The 17,822-nt window shown below is 39.1% G+C and overlaps 1 protein-coding gene and 1 long non-coding RNA gene across 12 annotated transcripts in view; one reads left to right on the top strand and one right to left on the bottom strand.

Annotated features, from left to right (window-relative positions):
- Nucleotides 1-16,429, top strand: part of USP3 (ubiquitin specific peptidase 3) — an 82,997-nt gene extending 66,568 nt beyond the window's left edge. For all 6 annotated transcript variants that reach the window (XM_063638934.1, XM_063638933.1, XM_055278217.2 and 3 more), the window contains 7 exons: nt 4,156-4,302; nt 7,758-7,864; nt 8,024-8,104; nt 13,276-13,394; nt 13,673-13,786; nt 13,915-13,982; nt 15,625-16,429. In XM_063638934.1, the coding sequence (XP_063495004.1) occupies nt 4,156-4,302; nt 7,758-7,864; nt 8,024-8,104; nt 13,276-13,394; nt 13,673-13,786; nt 13,915-13,982; nt 15,625-15,790 (802 nt within the window). In that variant the 3' untranslated portion in view covers nt 15,791-16,429. The remainder of the gene's footprint in view (nt 1-4,155; nt 4,303-7,757; nt 7,865-8,023; nt 8,105-13,275; nt 13,395-13,672; nt 13,787-13,914; nt 13,983-15,624) is intronic.
- LOC129482418 (uncharacterized) overlaps nt 1-17,822 on the bottom strand; it is a 50,000-nt gene that overhangs the window by 22,433 nt on the left and 9,745 nt on the right. For all 6 annotated transcript variants that reach the window (XR_010120717.1, XR_010120716.1, XR_010120715.1 and 3 more), the window contains one exon: nt 13,800-14,071. This is a non-coding gene — a long non-coding RNA (uncharacterized lncRNA). The remainder of the gene's footprint in view (nt 1-13,799; nt 14,072-17,822) is intronic.

Below are 17,822 nucleotides of genomic sequence, written 5' to 3'. Positions count from 1 at the left end.
TATATTTGCTTGCTCTTCTCAGGTTTATAGACAATGAAAGGATTTTTGTAGACAAAAAATAGATCTTTGCATGTGATGCTTTTTTTTTTAAATTTTATTTTTTATTTGAGTCTCACTTTGTAGCCCAGACTGGAGTGCAGTGGCATGATCTGGGCTCACTGCAACCTCTGCTTCCTGGGTTCAAGTGATTCTCCTGCCTCAGCCTCCCAAGTAGCTGGGACTACAGGTGCGTGCCACCATACCCGGCTAATTTTTTTGTATTTTTAATAGAGACGGGGTTTCACTATGTTGGCTAGGCTGGTCTCGAACTCCTGACCTCCTGATCCACCTGCCTTGGCCTCCCAAAGTGCTGGGATTACAGTTGTGACCCATCGTGCCCAGCCACGTGTGATACTTTAATTAAAGTTTTATTTAACAATAGTCTTTTTGGGATATCGGTAAAAAGATTTTAAAATACTATGCTATTGATATTTTATATTGAAGCCATTTTCATTGTAGCTAAGAATTTTGCTATTGTATTTGTGTGTGTGTTTGTAAACACTAATTCATTTTTGTCAGTTTTGTTTTCTGGTGTTTTTGTTTTGAGGAAACTCAGGCATGATTGTTGCCAAATACTGAGTAGGAAGACGTTTAACTTATTTTCGTTTTGCAGATATTTTGGCCAAAACAACAACTTTAGATTCTTTTTTTAACGTCAAGGATATTTTAAATATGAGCAGAACCTAAAATTCTAACATATCTTAGGTATTTTAGATTATACATATGTATATCTGTTTCTACATACAGTATATACAGATTATATACTGGCACTGCCAAGACACAGAAAACAGTAATGTGCAGGCATGTCATAGTTAAGTATGTGGTGGGAACACGAGTCCTTTTATGTTCCTATATTCTGGGATGTTAATTTCATTATTTGGAACGTCTGCTTTTCACACCCAAGCAGGTGCAAACTAACATTTGATTTTTTTGAGACAGTCTCGCTCTGTTGCCCAGGCTGGAGTGCAATGGCACAATCTCAGCTCACTGCAACCTCCGCCTCCCAGGTTCAAGTTATTCTTCTGCCTCAGCCTCCCAAGTAGCTGGGATTACAGGTGTGCACCACCATGCCCGGCTAATTTTTTTTTTTTTTTTTTTTTTGAGACAGTCTTGCTGTGTCGCCCAGGTTGGAGTGCAGTGGCATGATCTCGGCTCGCTGCAAGCTCCACCTCCCGGGTTCACACCATTCTCCTGCCTCAGCCTCCCGAGTAGCTGGGACTACAGGCGCCTGCAACCACACCCGGCTAATTTTTTGTATTTTTAATGGAGACGGGGTTTCACCATGTTAGTCAGGATGGTCTCCATCTCCTGACCTTGTGATCCGCCCGCCTCAGCCTCCAAAAGTGCTGGGATTACAGGCATGAGCCACCACACCCAGCTTAATCATTTTTTATTGGAACATTTATTTGTCTTTAAGATTTGGGGAAATTTGGTTTGTAGTCATTGTGCCAAAACCTTGTGAAGAGACAGTTGCCACGTGTTCCTGTACACTGTGCTTTGGCAGTGTTCGGAATGGATGGTTCAAGACCTTCTATAGAGGCTTTCTGTGTTTTCAGTGTGCCCTCTCCCCCAGTGATTTCTCACAGCATCCTCATGACAGATTTAGGAGAAGGGGGTAATCTTTATCTGACGCGACAAATGAGAGAAGGAACAGTGTTAAAATTGGAGCCACAGTTGGCTGGGTATGGTGGCTCACGCCTGTAATCCCAGCACTTTGGGAGGCCGAGGCGGGTGGATCATGAGTCAGGAGATCGAGACCATTCTGGTCAACATGGTGAAACCCCGTCTCTATCAAAAATACAAAAATTAGCTGGGTGTGGTGGCGCATGCCTGTAATCCCAGCTACTCGGGAGCTGAGTGAGGCAGGAGAATCCCTTGAACCAGGGCGTCGGTGGTTGCAGTGAGCCAAGATAGCACCATTGCACTCCAGCCTGATGACAGAGCGAGACTCCATCTAAAAAAAAAAAAAAAAAAAAAAATTGGAGCCACAGTTATTTGCCTCTGTTTTCTTTTCTCCTGTACTTCTGGTCTGTCACAGGGACACTAGTTGGTTCTTCATAAATGCATTTCCTCACTAATTCTCAAACAGCTGTTTGGGTGACATTGCTGAAATATGTATACAAAACATAAACACAGCACCCAAATGTGAGGACTATTTCCTTTAACATGGTTATAAAACAAGAGAAACTGAAGTTGACTACAGAGTCAATTCTGAAGCCCAGTCGTACAACTAGGAAGTGATTGAAAAGATAACTGAAATTTGTTGAATTTAATATACTAAATAAAATATTTATTAAGGCTTTCAGATAAGTCAATGAAGTTATACATTTAAATGTTTAGAAAGAGAATTGTAAATGTCTCTTTAGTAAGAATTAGAAAAAGTTCTAGTCTGAGCAGCAGGGAGTGTTCTCTGGTAAATTTCACAAGTTGAAATAGACTCATAACCTACCTTTATAGAATAGCTGAGTGTTCCGTGATCTCATGTAGTTTAAAGAAGATGTGTTTGTAATGGTATAGGAAACACTAGAAAATAATGCATTTTGATATAAGAAAATCACAGTATGGTTGGACACATACGTTAATGTACATGAGGGCACATTGTTTTTTAAAATGGGATGGGCTTGTGTTGACTTGATGAAAATGCAAATTGGTATAGCTATAAGGTGCTGGTTTTCATCATACATTTTAAGAAAATGATGACTTAGATATTAGGTTATTTTGGGGAGAGAATGAAATTTTTTGTGATAGAATTTCAGATATTATAACAAACTACTAATCTTACCTTTGAGTCATGAAAATAATGGATATTGTATTAAGTTTAAGGCACCTCCTTAGATATACAAAGGAACTACCAACTTTGAATGCTTTTGGCTGAATTTTAACATTTTTATTGATGAGCCTTAGAAGAAATACTTGAACACATATATTGATATTTAGTTGCCAGCTAGTTTAGAAAAAGCTACAGTGAAATGCCAGAGTAACTTCTGACTTTAAGTTCCAAAGTTCCATTGGTTAAGGAGATTGTTTTCATAATTTATAATTTCCAGGAAAAGGGGAAAATAGATATTGACAGAAACTCTGGTTGGAAGAAATTTTGTTTATGGAACCGTTGCCTGGAAGAGTAGTGGGAGTTTTGAATCTTAAGACGACACCAGAAAAACTTAATGATTTAGATTAATTAAAGAGATCTTCCATGCTGGCAAAATGCAGACAGAAGTCTTTTTTATTTTAGTTTTATAAAAGTACTTTATATAGCAATGCTTTCTTTATTTCATCCAAGTAACTTCCCAGACCTTCCACCTGTTCCAGTTTCATTTTGTCTGCCTTCATTCCTGTTCACTGTCATTGATCTATATTCGTATAAGAATTTCATATAGTTTGCTGTCTGACTATACTGTAATAAGTAACCTAAGAATATGTTGTTATATAAATTCAAGTTTTAGGATAGAGCATAACTGTATATGAGCCAATGCATTTTTAAAAAGTATTTATTTATTTAAAAGATGTCTTAAGTCAGAAGGTAGGATGCAGGTAGAGAAGGTTAGACATCTTTAACTCTTTCAGTAAAGTTTTTCTTCCTTTCAGGCAGTGTTTAAAAATTAGTATCTTTCAATCTAAGGAGTCATTAATAATTTTAAATTCCCCTTTCTTATTGTAGTGGTTCACACCTGGTTTTCTAGTGAGGGTAAGAGGTGAAGCTGTGACATTGGAGCATCTTCTAGAGAGGTTATGTGGGCAGGGAGAAGAGTCAGAGTCCACCAGGAAACACAGGTGTAGTCCCATCTCTTACTCTCTTGCTGTAGGACTTTGGGGAAGTCACATACCGCCCGCCTACCTCCACAATTTCCTCACCTCTGAAGTGAGGAGATCATTGCAAATCCAATTAGCTCTAATATTTTTCGGTTTTCAAACCTATCTATCTTTAAACAGTAGAATTCATTCTTGAAGAGAAATTCTGTCACCTGTGGAGCTTGCGGGCATGAAGGTGAGGAAGCCTGGCTGTGCTTGTGAGCATGGGGCTGCCGTCCTTTCCCACGCCTTGGACTCTTGCTGGTGTGGCTGGGCACAAAGAGCCCTCCACCTGGCCTTATAAGTGACTGTTTCTGTTTGCTTTAGGGGCTATCAACAGCAGGACGCCCATGAATTCATGCGCTACCTTTTGGACCACCTACACTTGGAACTCCAGGGCGGTTTTAACGGTGTTTCCCGCTCGGCAATTCTGCAGGAGAATTCTACTCTGTCTGCAAGTAACAAGTGTTGCATGTAAGATTTAGTTGCCTTCTGTTTTTTTGGAGGGCCTCAGACATTTCTTTTGGTGTTAACTATGTGTTAGATTTATAACGGAAGGTAGAGGGGTTTCTTGGACATTTGCTGGAACTTTTCGTGCCCTTGAACTTTGTGACCCAGTGAACTAGCACATGCCTCTTGCCTCCAGACCAGAGGCATCTTGTATTTGCATCCTGATTTAGTTCTGACTGTGATTAATTGGTATAGATTATTTTAAATCTGGAAAAAATAGAAAATATTTGTACAACTTATCATTTAGAAGATTTCCTCCAAATATATTGAATGACAGACAGGAGACTTAAAATTATTTGTTCACTAAAAACAAAAGCTAAAAACATTTTGAATGGGAACTTTCCTAAAGCTTCATTATGGACTTGAATTTTCCTAAAGTTTATCTGTTCTTTAATGAAATCGAGGCATTTGTAAGTTCTCAGAAGTTTTTCTTGCCTCTCAATATGAATAAAACAAAGCTTTTGGATTGCTTTCCCATGTACTAGTAGCCCCCAAGTATACACTGAGATCAGGACACTTATTTTGCTTGAAGAACGGAAGATTTACTGTTATTTTAGCCTGGATTTTGGTCAGTTGCAGCCTCCTTTGTTCAAATGTTTTGAAAAGTTTCATCAGTATTGAGCTACATGGGAGAGATTTACAAGAAAACAACCCCCTTCCCCCCCCAAACAGAGAGAAAAGAGTAAGTAACATACAGGTGTCATTGTAGTATTGCCTGGCAGTCCATAAATCGGATGTAGTAGGACTACTTCTTTTTAATGGCAAAGCAGGCTTATAGCTAACCAAGCAGTGTTAGAAAAGGGCAACCAATGTGAATTGCCATACTTCTCAAAATGATTGTCCCTCTGGGTCCTAGTAGCTGTGATTCCAATTAGAATCCAATATAGAAAGGGAAGGACCTCTTGTGACCTGGGAGAATTGTTCTTCCTGCTAGCACCAAATTAAAAAGTATTAAATGAAAAATTGTTTTGTATTTTATCATGGCATATTCATCCACAGAGGATATTGAACTGGGCTGTATCATGGATAGACTGTGTGAGGTGAGAGAGGGTATATGTCTTTATGATTTTACATGATGCCTGGGCACCCTGTGGAATCACACTGTGTAATACTCATAGAATGTTCTTTTAGTGCCTCATGAGTTTTCAGGATTAATCTATCCCTTTTCATGACATTTTAAAGATTAGGATTGCAAGTTTCATTACTGAGTTAGGGACAGAAACCAAACATTATCAAATATTAAAAATTCAGATTTCCTTCAGTGCACTGGAAAAGCCATTTCAGGATCTAAGAATATTTGCTACAACTAGAAAAAGGTCTCTTGTGCAATGTCTTTGTTGACTTGTGCACACACACACCTACCCCTACTGAAGGTGAAGGTGAGGATGGTGGTATGAAAGAAATAAGTGGCAGATGTGATCTTTATAGCACATAGGAAATCATTAGTGCCAGTTAAAGGACCCTAGAATCATAAGAGCCTATCCAATAAGCATTCAATATTTAAACAGTTGTGGTTATGATAAATGAAACTCATTTTTAATATTAAGTCATGGTATATATGAAACTTACTTATTATTAAACATGTCAGGCAGCTAAAATCTTGATTAGTATCCATTTCTCAGAGGAAGTGATTACAAGGAAGAACTACATTGAGTCTAAATGTAATTCTTAATGAAGCAGTTTCCATTTTAATTAAAGGCAACCTTGTATGTGAACATCAGCATGAAAGGGTCAGTTAGGGTCCCTTCATTTTCAACAGGGTTTTTTTTGCTATGTCCTTTTTTAGTGACACAGATATTAAACCTAAACCTGAAATGGCCACTAGGTCCTACAACTCCCAATCCTTCTTCCCCAATGCCATCTTTTTAAAAAAAATTTAAGACAGTATGTCTTACAAACAATACTTTAAAAAGTAATAATAAAGTTACAGCATATTTATTTTGTCAGTAAAGGAAGGAAGCCTTTTCCTAGAAAAGGAATCAAATTTTTCAAATAGAATTGCTTGAGTAGGTTTTGTCATCATTGCAGTAGGTTTAACTTAAAGTGGCCTAGAAAATACACTTCAGTGTTTAGGAGTAATTGATTCAAGTGACAGAAACCACCTTATATTGCTGTTAGCAAAAAAGAGCGTGTATTGGCTCAAGTAACTCCGTAAGTGCACGAAGGCTAATAGACAAGTGTTCATGTAGTACTATTAATGATAGCAAACAATTGAAAGAGCTGTGTTAGAACCGATATTCAGGCCAGACCAGCAGTATGACCTTGGACTAACTTAACCTCAGCGTCCTCATCTACAACATGGGGCTAACAGTAGCTACCTTACAGGTGTGTTGTGAAGATTAATTGATTGAATAGATGGAAAGAATGTGCTTGGAATGGAACCTGTGTGTAGTAAGTGCTATTATAAGTGCCTACTACTCCTGGTCTCACTGGTACGCTTTCTCAGTAGTTCCTGCTTCCATTGTATGTCCATACTCTGACACACCGTGGAGCTGTCAGGAAGAATGAGGTACCTGTTTAAGATACACACTTAGGGAAAAACATAAAAGCAAGAAGCAGGTGTAATCTGACTTCATACTAATAAAATAGTGGCAAACACTTTAAGTGCTTTATTTTTGGTAAGTGCTCCTCTAAAAGCACTTCACATACACAACTCTCTCATCTACACACTGGGCCTCTGTGGTGGGTACTCTTCCTGTATTCCTGTTTTGTATCTGATGGAGCAGAGGGATAAAAAGGTTAAATAACATTAGGGCAGGTGGTTTTGAAAACTGTTCTTAAAACAGTATATTCTTCATCTCCACAAGGAAATTATTTGCAGTATTAAATGAGCTTTTTAAAAAGTGTTTTCGACAGTAATATCCAGCATTTTCAATTGTGAAGTCTTACTCCCAGCAGTAATTACTAAATCTGTATTAAATTCCTTTACTTCCTTTCCCCCAAATCTGACAGATGGCTGTATAAAAACTCAAACTATCTCAGATCAAGGATGTTCAAAGTCAAGTAATTGTGAGAGTTCCCTGTAATATGAGAGGCCTTGCAAAGATTCCAATACAAGGCAGTTTCATCCTTTTGAGGCCTAACTTGGGGAGGGAATGGAAGGAGTCATGTCGCCCTGTGCAGAGTCATGCATGTGATTTGTGTTATGATAGCAAATGGCCAGTGTTAGTTACTCTTGGGGAAAGTAGTGGGATTGGATGAGGGCATTGGGGGAGGCCAGTGTAGCTTAAACCTTTTATTTAGTATGTGTCTGTATGGTTTTGAAATTTTTATATTATTTTTTAACTTAGAAATAAATGACTTAAATATTCCCTCAAAGGGAGTCATCTGTAGGGGCTTTAACAAATATTTGTAGTTTTTTAAATGTCAAAGAGATGGCTTCTTACTGAGAGATTTTCCTATGTGGTGATTTTGTTTAGAAACGGAGCATCTACTGTTGTCACGGCTATATTCGGAGGCATTCTCCAAAATGAGGTTAACTGCCTCATATGTGGGACAGAATCTAGAAAGTTTGATCCATTCCTAGGTAAGATATATGTGGCATGTGGATATATATTTTATTAAAATAAATTTAATATTTCCTTCAAAAATAAGTGTAATCTAGAAATACATCAGTTTGTAAAATTATTTTGAATGGACATATATGCCTTTTACAGCTCTCTGTTTACCTATCTCTCCTTTTAAGACCTTTCATTAGATATTCCAAGTCAGTTCAGAAGTAAGCGCTCTAAGAATCAAGAAAATGGACCAGTTTGTTCATTACGAGGTAAAGATACTTGAATGTTCTAAAAGTTTTTTTCTTTAAATAACTGAATAGATTGATAAGCTTCATCTATATGTGCTATGTGGTTAATATCTTTAATGAATCTGTGTTGTAACTTAACAAAAGTCAAACTTGAATATCTTTTCCTACCACCCCAAAATGTTATTGAATAAGAATGTGTGCCATAAGATATTGTGTGAAGCATAAAATATTTCTCACCTTTTTCTTCTTTTTAATACTGACTTTAAAATAGAAGGTCTGTAGCAAAAGTTTTTCTGACCAAATGAAACAGAAGTTATTCTGTAGTTATCCCACTAGCATCTATAGGAAGAAAGAATACTCAGCAGAGTTTTATAAATTATGGTATTACGTATTCTGTTGTCTAATAGTTTGAGAAATCTATGGATGATATAACTGCTGCTTAAGCCTGAGGCCCTGCTTTTAAGACTGTTAAAATTCACATTTATTTAGGGAGATCTGAACATATTTTTTCCTTGATGAGTACTAGCTACTGTAATCAAGGCAGAAGACCTTATTTAAAATTTTATCCTAGACCATAAGTGTACAGACAGGTCACAATTAAAATGACTAATTGTTCTTGCTAGTTATATAAAGAAGCTAGGATAGACGAAAGAGGGCCGAGTCTGTATTTTATCAGAAATTCTACACTGAAGCTAACAGTTTCTACTCTGACTTGTATGTTCACTAAAAGTAATTCTCTTTTTTATTCTCTATTTTAGGGAGTATTGTCATGATGTTTTTTTTTTTTTTTTTTTTTTTTTTTTTTTTTTTTTTTTTTTAACAAAACAAACTGCACTGTCCAATAAGATAACCACGAGTCATGTAGCTATTAATTAAAATTCTGTTGCTTAATCACACTTGAACCACGTGTGCTCAGGAACCACATGTGGCTAGTAGGGGCTCCTGCATTAGACCGCACTACCCTAGGATCAGATTATCCTACTAGAAATAAAACTTTTGTTGGAGAAGGGCTAGGCTTCTCTGTGCTACTGGCATTCTATGTAATGTGAGGCATTTGGCTTGTTAGAAGCAGCAGAGGTCTCAGACACTTGTAGCACTGTTGCTCAGGTCGTTTCTAGAAATCTGTCAGATGATACGTGGGATGACTAGACTACACTCCAGTAAGGAACCAGAGCAACTCTGTATATGAAACATTTTGTAGATGTTCTTAGTTTGTTCCTTACCTACACAACCAGTGTTGATTGTCTCCTTAACAGGAATACAGAAGAAAAAGCCCCACTCCACTTCTCTGCAAAATATATGGCTATAGTATGTGTCTCCAAAACTGTTTTTGGCCTATTTGAGATTAAGAAAATATCACAGTATGCTTGATATTGTCAAATGTCACACATTTTCTCTTTATATCTAGGGCATGTGAATACATGCTAACTTAATCATAAATATCTGACTATCTGGTTATTTACAGTGGAAGTCAGAATTAAAGGAATTAGCATCAAACTGTATCATTTTATAAACTCTTCAGTAAGAACAGTAATAATCACATTAGTTTAAAAACTGTTCCTCACTATAAATACATGGACATATATCTGAACAATTTTTTTTTTTTGGGGGACTGAGTCTTGCTCTGTCGCCCAGGTTGGAGTGCAGTGGCGCGATCTTGGCTCACTGCAACCTCCACCTCCCAGGTTCAAGCGAATTCTCCTGGCTCAGCCTCCTGAGTAGCTGGGACTACAGGCGCATGCCACCACGCCTGGCTAATGTTTGTATTTTTAGTAGAGACGAGGTTTTGCCATGTTGGCTAGGCTGGTCTTCAACGCCTAACCTCAAGTGATCCACCCCTGTTGGCTTCCTAAAGTGCTGGGATTACAGGCATGAGCCACCGCACCCAGCCTGAACAGTACTTTCTGATGTTTAACAAAACTCAGTAATTCCAGATGATCTTTGGCTAGAAGACTCAGGGACACTAGTTTGTTTAGGCTTCTTTCCTTGCTTCCTTCCTTCTATGTTGTTTCCCTCATTCTGAGTTGGTTCTATATGTAGTTCTTACTGACTTTCATAATATTTCAGTTACAACTTATCCCAGAATACTTTAATACCAAGCAGAGTCTCACTTCTTGAGCCCATCCAGGAGGAGAGTGCATGACACAGCTTATAGATGGCTGATTTTTCCCCAAACAAGAAAAATGGCAAGTGGCATCTGCCTTGCATCCCACGGAGTATTTTCTTGGCACAGAATCCTTGAAATCTGATGTGATTGGTATTAGCTTCAGGGGGCCCAGACCATCCTAACTAGTTTAGGGTTTGGCTGGAAACATGTTTCCTGTATTCTCAGCTGGCTTTTGTTTGAATCCTCAGGCTTGATTTTTATTTAAGAGCTTATTGTCAGCTTTAAAAAGTCGATGACAGGGTCTGGTACCTCCTCATTGTGTTTTTGTTGACCACCCTTATCAATTAAGGGCACTTCTCTTCTTGGACATCCAGAATGTCATGGACTTCTGTTGACTGATACACCTTTCTTTATTTACTGGAGATGGAGACTTGTGATTATCTAGTAGTCTTCTACATGCTTTGAGTCCACTTGGCAAGAACTACTTGTGTACTTTTTGGATTTGTAATTTTTTTTTTTTTTTTTTGAGACGGAGTCTCACTCTGTCGCCCAGGCTGGAGTGCAGTGGCGTGATCTCGGCTCACTGCAAGCTCCGCCTCCCGGGTTCACGCCATTCTCCTGCCTCAGCCTCCCGAGTAGCTGGGACTACAAGCGCCCGCCACAACGCCCGGCTAATTTTTTGTATTTTTAGTAGAGACGGGGTTTCACCGTGTTAGCCAGGATGGTCTCGATCTCCTGACCTCGTGATCCACCTGCCTTGGCCTCCCAAAGTGCTGGGATTACAGGCGTGAGCCACCACGCCCGGCCTGGATTTGTAATTGTTAAGCTTAGTTTTCCTTTAGAAAGGTGATGGTGAGAAAGACCCATCTTAAATAACTTTTGAAGTTAACTAAAAATATGCATATTGCAAAAGGCATTAAATAACCCATTCTAAAACCTGACAAAGATACCATGAAAAAGAAAATATAGCTTGATCTCACTTATATTATATATCGAAGAATCCTAAATAAAGTATTAGCAAATACAACTCAGTAGTATACAAAAACAATAATATACAGAGATCAAATAGGACTGATTTAATACTAGAAATATAATTAGGTGAAAACAAATCAAAATGCCCTAATAGGCCAAATGCCTAGGCACAGTGGCTTATGTCTGTAATCCCAGCACTTTGGAAGGCTAAGGTGGGAGCATTGCTTGGACCCCAGGAGTTTGAGACCAGCCTGGGCAACATAATGAGACCCTGTCTGTACAAAGAAAAAGAAGGCCAGGTGTGGTGGCTCACGCCTGTAATCCCAGCACTTTGGGAGGCCGAGGCAGGCAGATCATGAGGTCAGATCAAGACCATCCTGGCCAAAACCCCATCTCTACTAAAAATACAAAAAATTAGCTGGGCGTGGTGGCGAGTACCTGTAATCTCAGCTACTCGGGAGGCTGACCCAGGAGAATAGCTTGAACCAGGGAGTCAGAGGTTGCAGTGAGCCGAGATCGTGCAACCGCACTCCAGCCTGGTGACAGAGTGAGACTCTGTCTCAAAATAAATAAAATAATAAGAAAAATTAACTGGGCGTGGTGGTATATGCCTATAATCCCAGCTTCTTGGGAGGCTTAGGCAAAGAGGATCATTGGGGCCCAGGAATTGGAGGCTGCATTGAACCTGCACTGCTGCTGTACTCTAGGCCTGGGTGAGAGAGTGAGACCCTGTCTCAAAAAAAAAAAAAGTCCAAATAGATACTGATAAAATCCCAAATCTATTACTGATTAAAAGGAGAAGAAAGGGGTGAGTGCAGTATAGTCCCAGCACTTTGGGGAGGCCAAGACGGGCAGATCACTTGAGGCTAGGAGTTCGAGACCAGCCCTCGCCAACATGGAGAAACCCCATCTCTACTAAAAATACAAAAATTAGCCAGGTACGGTGGCATGTGCCTGTAGTCCCAACTCCTTGGGAGGCCAAGGCAGAATAATGGCTTGAACCGGGGAGGCAGAGGTTGCAGTGAGCCAAGATCGCACCACTGCACTCCAGCCTGGACAACACAGTGAGACTCTGTCTCAAAAACAAAGGCATTCGTATTTTTTTCTACAGAATAACGTGCATTTTATATAGATTTATGAATATCTGATTGCATCAGGAATTGGCACAGGGGCCAGAGAGTAAATATAGTAAGTCTTCATTTAATGTCATCAGTAGGTTCTTGGAACCTGCAAGTTTAAAGCCAAATGACATACAGCAGGTCCTCCAATAACAGTTTCCTTTAACTTTTAGTCATAACATTGATGAGAAAAAAGAGGTCTATCATTGCTTCACATAAGGTCACAATTTTCAAGAACCTGTCATGATATTAAGTGAAGATTTACTGTGTTTTAGGCTTTGCACCACATAAGGTCTCTGCCCCAGTGACTCAGTTTGGTGTAGTATAAAAGCAGCCAGACAGTAATGTAAACAAATGGGCATGGCTGTGTTCCACTGAAACTTTATTTACAAAACCAGGTGGCTGGCTGGATGTTTTAGGGCTGTAGTTTACTAAACCCCGGGTTACACAATTACATCTTTAAATGAAAAAAAATGTAGCTGTGATTTATCTAGGAACTGAGAGTATAGCTTCTGGACAGAGAAGGTTGATAGTGTAGCCTTCTGTGATCTAATGTTTATTTTTAAATGATCTAAATTTGACTTTTTTTATGAGTGTGGAGCTTTGTCCTGTATAATGTAACATATTGACAGAAAACTACAATTAAAACTTTAAATTCATCAGGAAACCATTTTATCAGAATTATCCAGATGAATTTTCATTAATAGTAAAACTAACACAATTGATCATCACCAGATGTCAGGCATGATGCCAGGGGCTCTACACATGTTATTTTTCTTCCTTACAATAGTTCTTCAAAGTAGTTATTATTTTCTTACAATAGTTCTTCAAAGTAGGTATTATTTTTTGTCTCCAGTTTGCAACTGAGAAAGGTTAACTTTTCTAAGGTTGTATAGCTAATAAAGCTGAGATTTTAAACCTGGGTCTTTTTTCTACAGTACATTGCCTCTATAAAAGGCATCTTGTTTTAATGCTGCCAAAATCAATTTGTTTAGATTGTCTTCGCAGTTTTACCGACTTAGAAGAACTTGATGAGACAGAGTTATATATGTGCCATAAATGCAAAAAGAAACAAAAGTCCACAAAAAAGTTTTGGATTCAAAAACTACCCAAGGTGAGTGTTGAATTCTGAGTTATGAAGCAGTTTCAAGGGGAAAATGCTTGACTGCTAAGACCATGTCTATAACTTTACATTATGTGAACTGTTCTGTATTTGTCTCTAGGGTTTTCAGTAAAAGCTAAACCCTTTACAGAATGAATGCATAAGGTATGCATGGAAGAATGATTGATAGGGCAGCTAAAATGTTATTTACTGAACTGATAATAGTATGAAACTTTGACTGAAAGGTGAATTAGGTGTTCACAATCTTTGACCTCATCTCTGTCCTCCAGGTGCTATGCTTACATTTGAAAAGATTTCATTGGACAGCATATTTAAGAAATAAAGTTGATACATACGTAGAATTTCCACTGAGAGGCCTAGACATGAAATGCTACTTACTAGAGGTAAGGTGGTTACCTTTTTAGCGTGGTGAAAAAATGGCTCTTCAGTAAGATTGTCATCACATGGAGAGGGTAGAGGTCATTGAGATACCGATGTCATTGACCACTGCTCCTTCTTCCTTGTTCTGTAGCCTGAGAACAGTGGCCCGGAGAGCTGCCTGTATGACCTCGCTGCTGTGGTGGTGCACCATGGTTCCGGGTGAGTACAACAGCCAGCTTCTGGTGGGTGGGAATACCTGGTGGCCAGCCCAATGACCTGCAGTTTTGTACCACTCTTGATAGTTCTCCCTAAAAAATGGATTCAGATAAAGTAGGTAAAATTTCCTTCAGTTTTGGTGCTGAAGAGTACTCCTGAGATGATGTTGTGAAGGCTTAAGGGAAGGTAAATAAAAGTGAAATGAAGAATGGTTCATTTGAACCCAGTATTTAGGACCCAGTCTTATTTGTCCACAAAGTTGCTTATTCGTTTACCAATTGAAATTTAAATGGGGCAAAAGGGGAAATTACTTGGAATAACTTACTCCATGTCATCTACTTTAAAGACTCATTTTAAGTCTTGTTAAAAAACATTAATTTTTTCCCCTGAAAGTTTGTATTAGGGGTCTAACCTTCTGGTTTTTGGTTTGAGAGTGGCTATTTTACCTTCAAACTTAAGACTACTATATGTGGGCAGACAACTATCCATGTTGAAAATCCTTTTCCGGCAGAGCTGTGATAAAGTAACATCTATACTCACATAGTGTGATGAATGACAAGTCTGATTCTCACTACTTTACAGGCACCTGGCATTTTTCTCCTTGGAGTGTATTCCTGCTTGGTAGTTGGTAGGGAAACTTTTAATTTGGTGCCTTCAGCTCGTGAGACTCTTTATACTGTAGGTCTGAAACCATTTGTTCTCTGTACCCCTATTATATGCATAGTGAATCTCCTGGATCTCTCTTCCACATGTCTTATACTCTAATGATTTCTGTCTCTGTTTCTAAAGACTGCCATGGCCTACTTTTCCAAATCACCAATTTGGGTTTCATCTGTATCCAAATAAAAGATTAGCTCCTCCATAAAATATTTATATTAAATCAGTCACATTTTTCTGACAACTTTTTCATAACAGCCTATTCTTGTTTTATGATTGCACTATCTATCTTTTTGAAAATATTAGTGCTAATTTAAAAATGTAAAGTTCTCTTAGGTTTTCTGCATTCAATTCCTCAGGGTTGATTGCCTTACTTGTTCTTCCTGGTATTTCTTTCCCCTCAAAAATGTGATTTTGTAGGCGTGCAAAAGACTTATTTTTAAAATTTGGTTTTGGTGGTTATTTGGAATCATAGTAAATGATGAGATGGATCTTTATTATTTAAATAGGGTTTTCCTGGCAACTACAAAGGTCTGTTCTACCTGCAGGCCTTCCGTCTGACTTGGAGGACTGACTCTAGGGTTCTATGTGTGAGTGGGTGGGTCATGTTGATAGGGAAGAGCCCCCGATGACCACGGTGTCAGAGAAGGGTACCCTTCTTTGTTAAGCTTAGTTTTTTCCTAAGATTCTGATGGGAAAACCTGGTACTTAGTTTTCCATGTTTGCGTCGGCCTTGACCTGTGCTTGTTGGGTTGGGAGTTCCTCATCTCTGTTTTCTCCATTAGTCCAGGGCCATCTGCTTTGTGTTCTAGCAAACCCTCGATTTCTGGTCAGTTTGGAGGAAGGTAAAAACGTGAATTTAGCAAGCATCTTAAATCAAAAGTCTAGGATGTATTCTTCTTAAAATTTAAATCTAACATTATATAGTTGTACAGGTCTTTTTGTGATTTCTGAGGTTCTTTTTTCCTTTGGTCTTTTGCCTTTACAGGGTTGGTTCTGGACATTACACAGCATATGCAACTCACGGAGGCCGCTGGTTCCATTTCAATGACAGTACTGTAACACTGACTGACGAGGAGACTGTGGTGAAGGCGAAGGCCTACATCCTTTTCTACGTGGAACGCCAGGCCAAAGCTGGATCGGATAAACTTTAATACCTCCTCCAAATCATCATTCACCAACCATACCAGAGAAACATTTCCAGTTTTCCACAAATACTTGATCCAAGATTTAATTTCATTATGCACTTTTCAATTTCCTATTTTGGGTTTAGTTTTGTCAATGGTAGTGACTTACTGAACATGGGCACCAACTAATTTTGTTGTTGTTCTACCAGAAAACCTCAGCAGACATTTTGATTTGCTGCTTTAGTTGTAATAATTCAATTTTTATATGTAGTTGTAAGAACTTAGTCTTATTTGACTTATTTTATGTTAATGTTTTCAGTTCTCACTTTGAGGCACATTTACATCAGTGCTTTTGTTCCTCTCACATGCTGAAAGCAAGATATGTTCCTTATTGTGAAGAGCAACACAACTGCCTGCTGCCTTTCCACAGCTGTAATGGAGATCAGGTTGACTCTAAATCAAGGATCATGTGTGCACAATACTTGTGGCCCACAAAATTTCACAGTGACTGCTGAGGAATCATTCTTTTTGCCTGTAAAATATAACAAAGGGCATCATTAAGTAGACCAGGTAATTACTGCTTGTCTCTCGAGGCTGCTGTTTATCAGCACTAAATAAATTTGTTGGTTCAGTTGTACTTGTCCTGCAAATACAAGAATTACTCTCTTTGTTGGTTTTTTTGGTTTTGGGGCGTACTTGTTTGTGGGGAGGTAAGATGGGAGTAAAGACCAAATACATGTAATGTTTTAAAAAAATGCTGTGACTCACTGACATGGTATAGGTGTTACCAGTGAGGTAAAGCCATGGCGTCTGCCTCCTTTTTGAATCAATCAGTATCTCATTCCCCCTTAGTTGTAGCACTGGAAGTCACGACATGTCCATTTTAGACTTCCTGCTTGTGTTTGGCATGCGAGTCTGAGGTGTGAACCTCTGGGATTTACTTGGATCATCACCCGCACTTCAGTTTATCACTGGGGGGTGGTGCTTCCAGAGGAGGAAATTTAGAATCTTCGCTGCTCTGAGTTTTAACACCTCTCATTGGCCTATCCTGATAGGACAAGTTGAAAATATTCTGTTTGAGTAAGTGGAGTTTTCGTTTTGTTTTTTGGGGTTTTTTGGAGACAAGAGTCTCTCTCTGTTGCCCAGGCTGGAGTGCAGTGGCACGATCTCAGCTCACTGCAACCTTGGCCTCCCGAATAGCAATTCTCCTGCCTCAGCCTCCTGAGTAGCTGGGATTACAGATGCCCACCACTACACCCAGCTAATTTTTTTTTGTATTTTTAGTAAAGATGGGGGTTTACCACGTTGGCTAGGATGGTCTCAACCTCCTGACCTCAGGTGATCTGCCTGCGTCAGCCTCCCAAAGTGCTGGGATTACAGGCATGAGCCACCATGCCCAGCCAGTTTTGTTTTCAAAAAATAGATTTAACTCAGATTCAAATTTGGAACCAGAATCCCATTTAAAGAAAGCAGTTGTGGTTTCTACAAGTGTTCTAAGACAGTCCTTTGATATATTTTTTTGTTTGGAGGGAGGTGGGGGTTGGTAGACGTAGCCTACCAAGTCTCCACAAGGGACAAAATGTATCTTGTGTTAAGCCAACGAGACTTTTTGGCAATTTTTTTTTTGTTTGTTTTAATGGAGTCTTACTCTGTCCCTCAGGCTAGAGTGCAGTGGCATGATCATAGCTCACTGTAGTCTCAACCTCCCAGGCTCAAGCTATCCTCCCACTTCAGCCTCGAAGTAGCTGGCACCACCACACCCAGCTAATTTTTAATATTTTTACCAGAGATGAGGTTTCGCCATGTTGCCCAGGCTGGTCTTGCACTCCTGGGCTCCAAGTGATCCACCCACCTTGGCTTTCCAAGGTGCTAGGATTACAGGCATGAGCCACCATGCCCAGCCTGTTCTATTAAAAACATCTTGACCATTTTTAAGTTTATGATGTAAAAACAGTCTGGTGGCTTTCCCTCAGGTTGGATATCTGAAGTTGTGGGAGCAGATGTAGCTCCATTTCCATTTTAATATTAACTGGATAAATCCCACATCTTCCCAGAACAC

Source organism: Symphalangus syndactylus, chromosome 5 (genome assembly GCF_028878055.3).
Source record: "Symphalangus syndactylus isolate Jambi chromosome 5, NHGRI_mSymSyn1-v2.1_pri, whole genome shotgun sequence".
In the NCBI taxonomy this organism is placed as follows: domain Eukaryota; kingdom Metazoa; phylum Chordata; class Mammalia; order Primates; family Hylobatidae; genus Symphalangus; species Symphalangus syndactylus.
The sequence above is the reverse complement of the archived record's forward strand: the minus strand, read 5'-3'. Positions and strand labels throughout refer to the sequence as shown.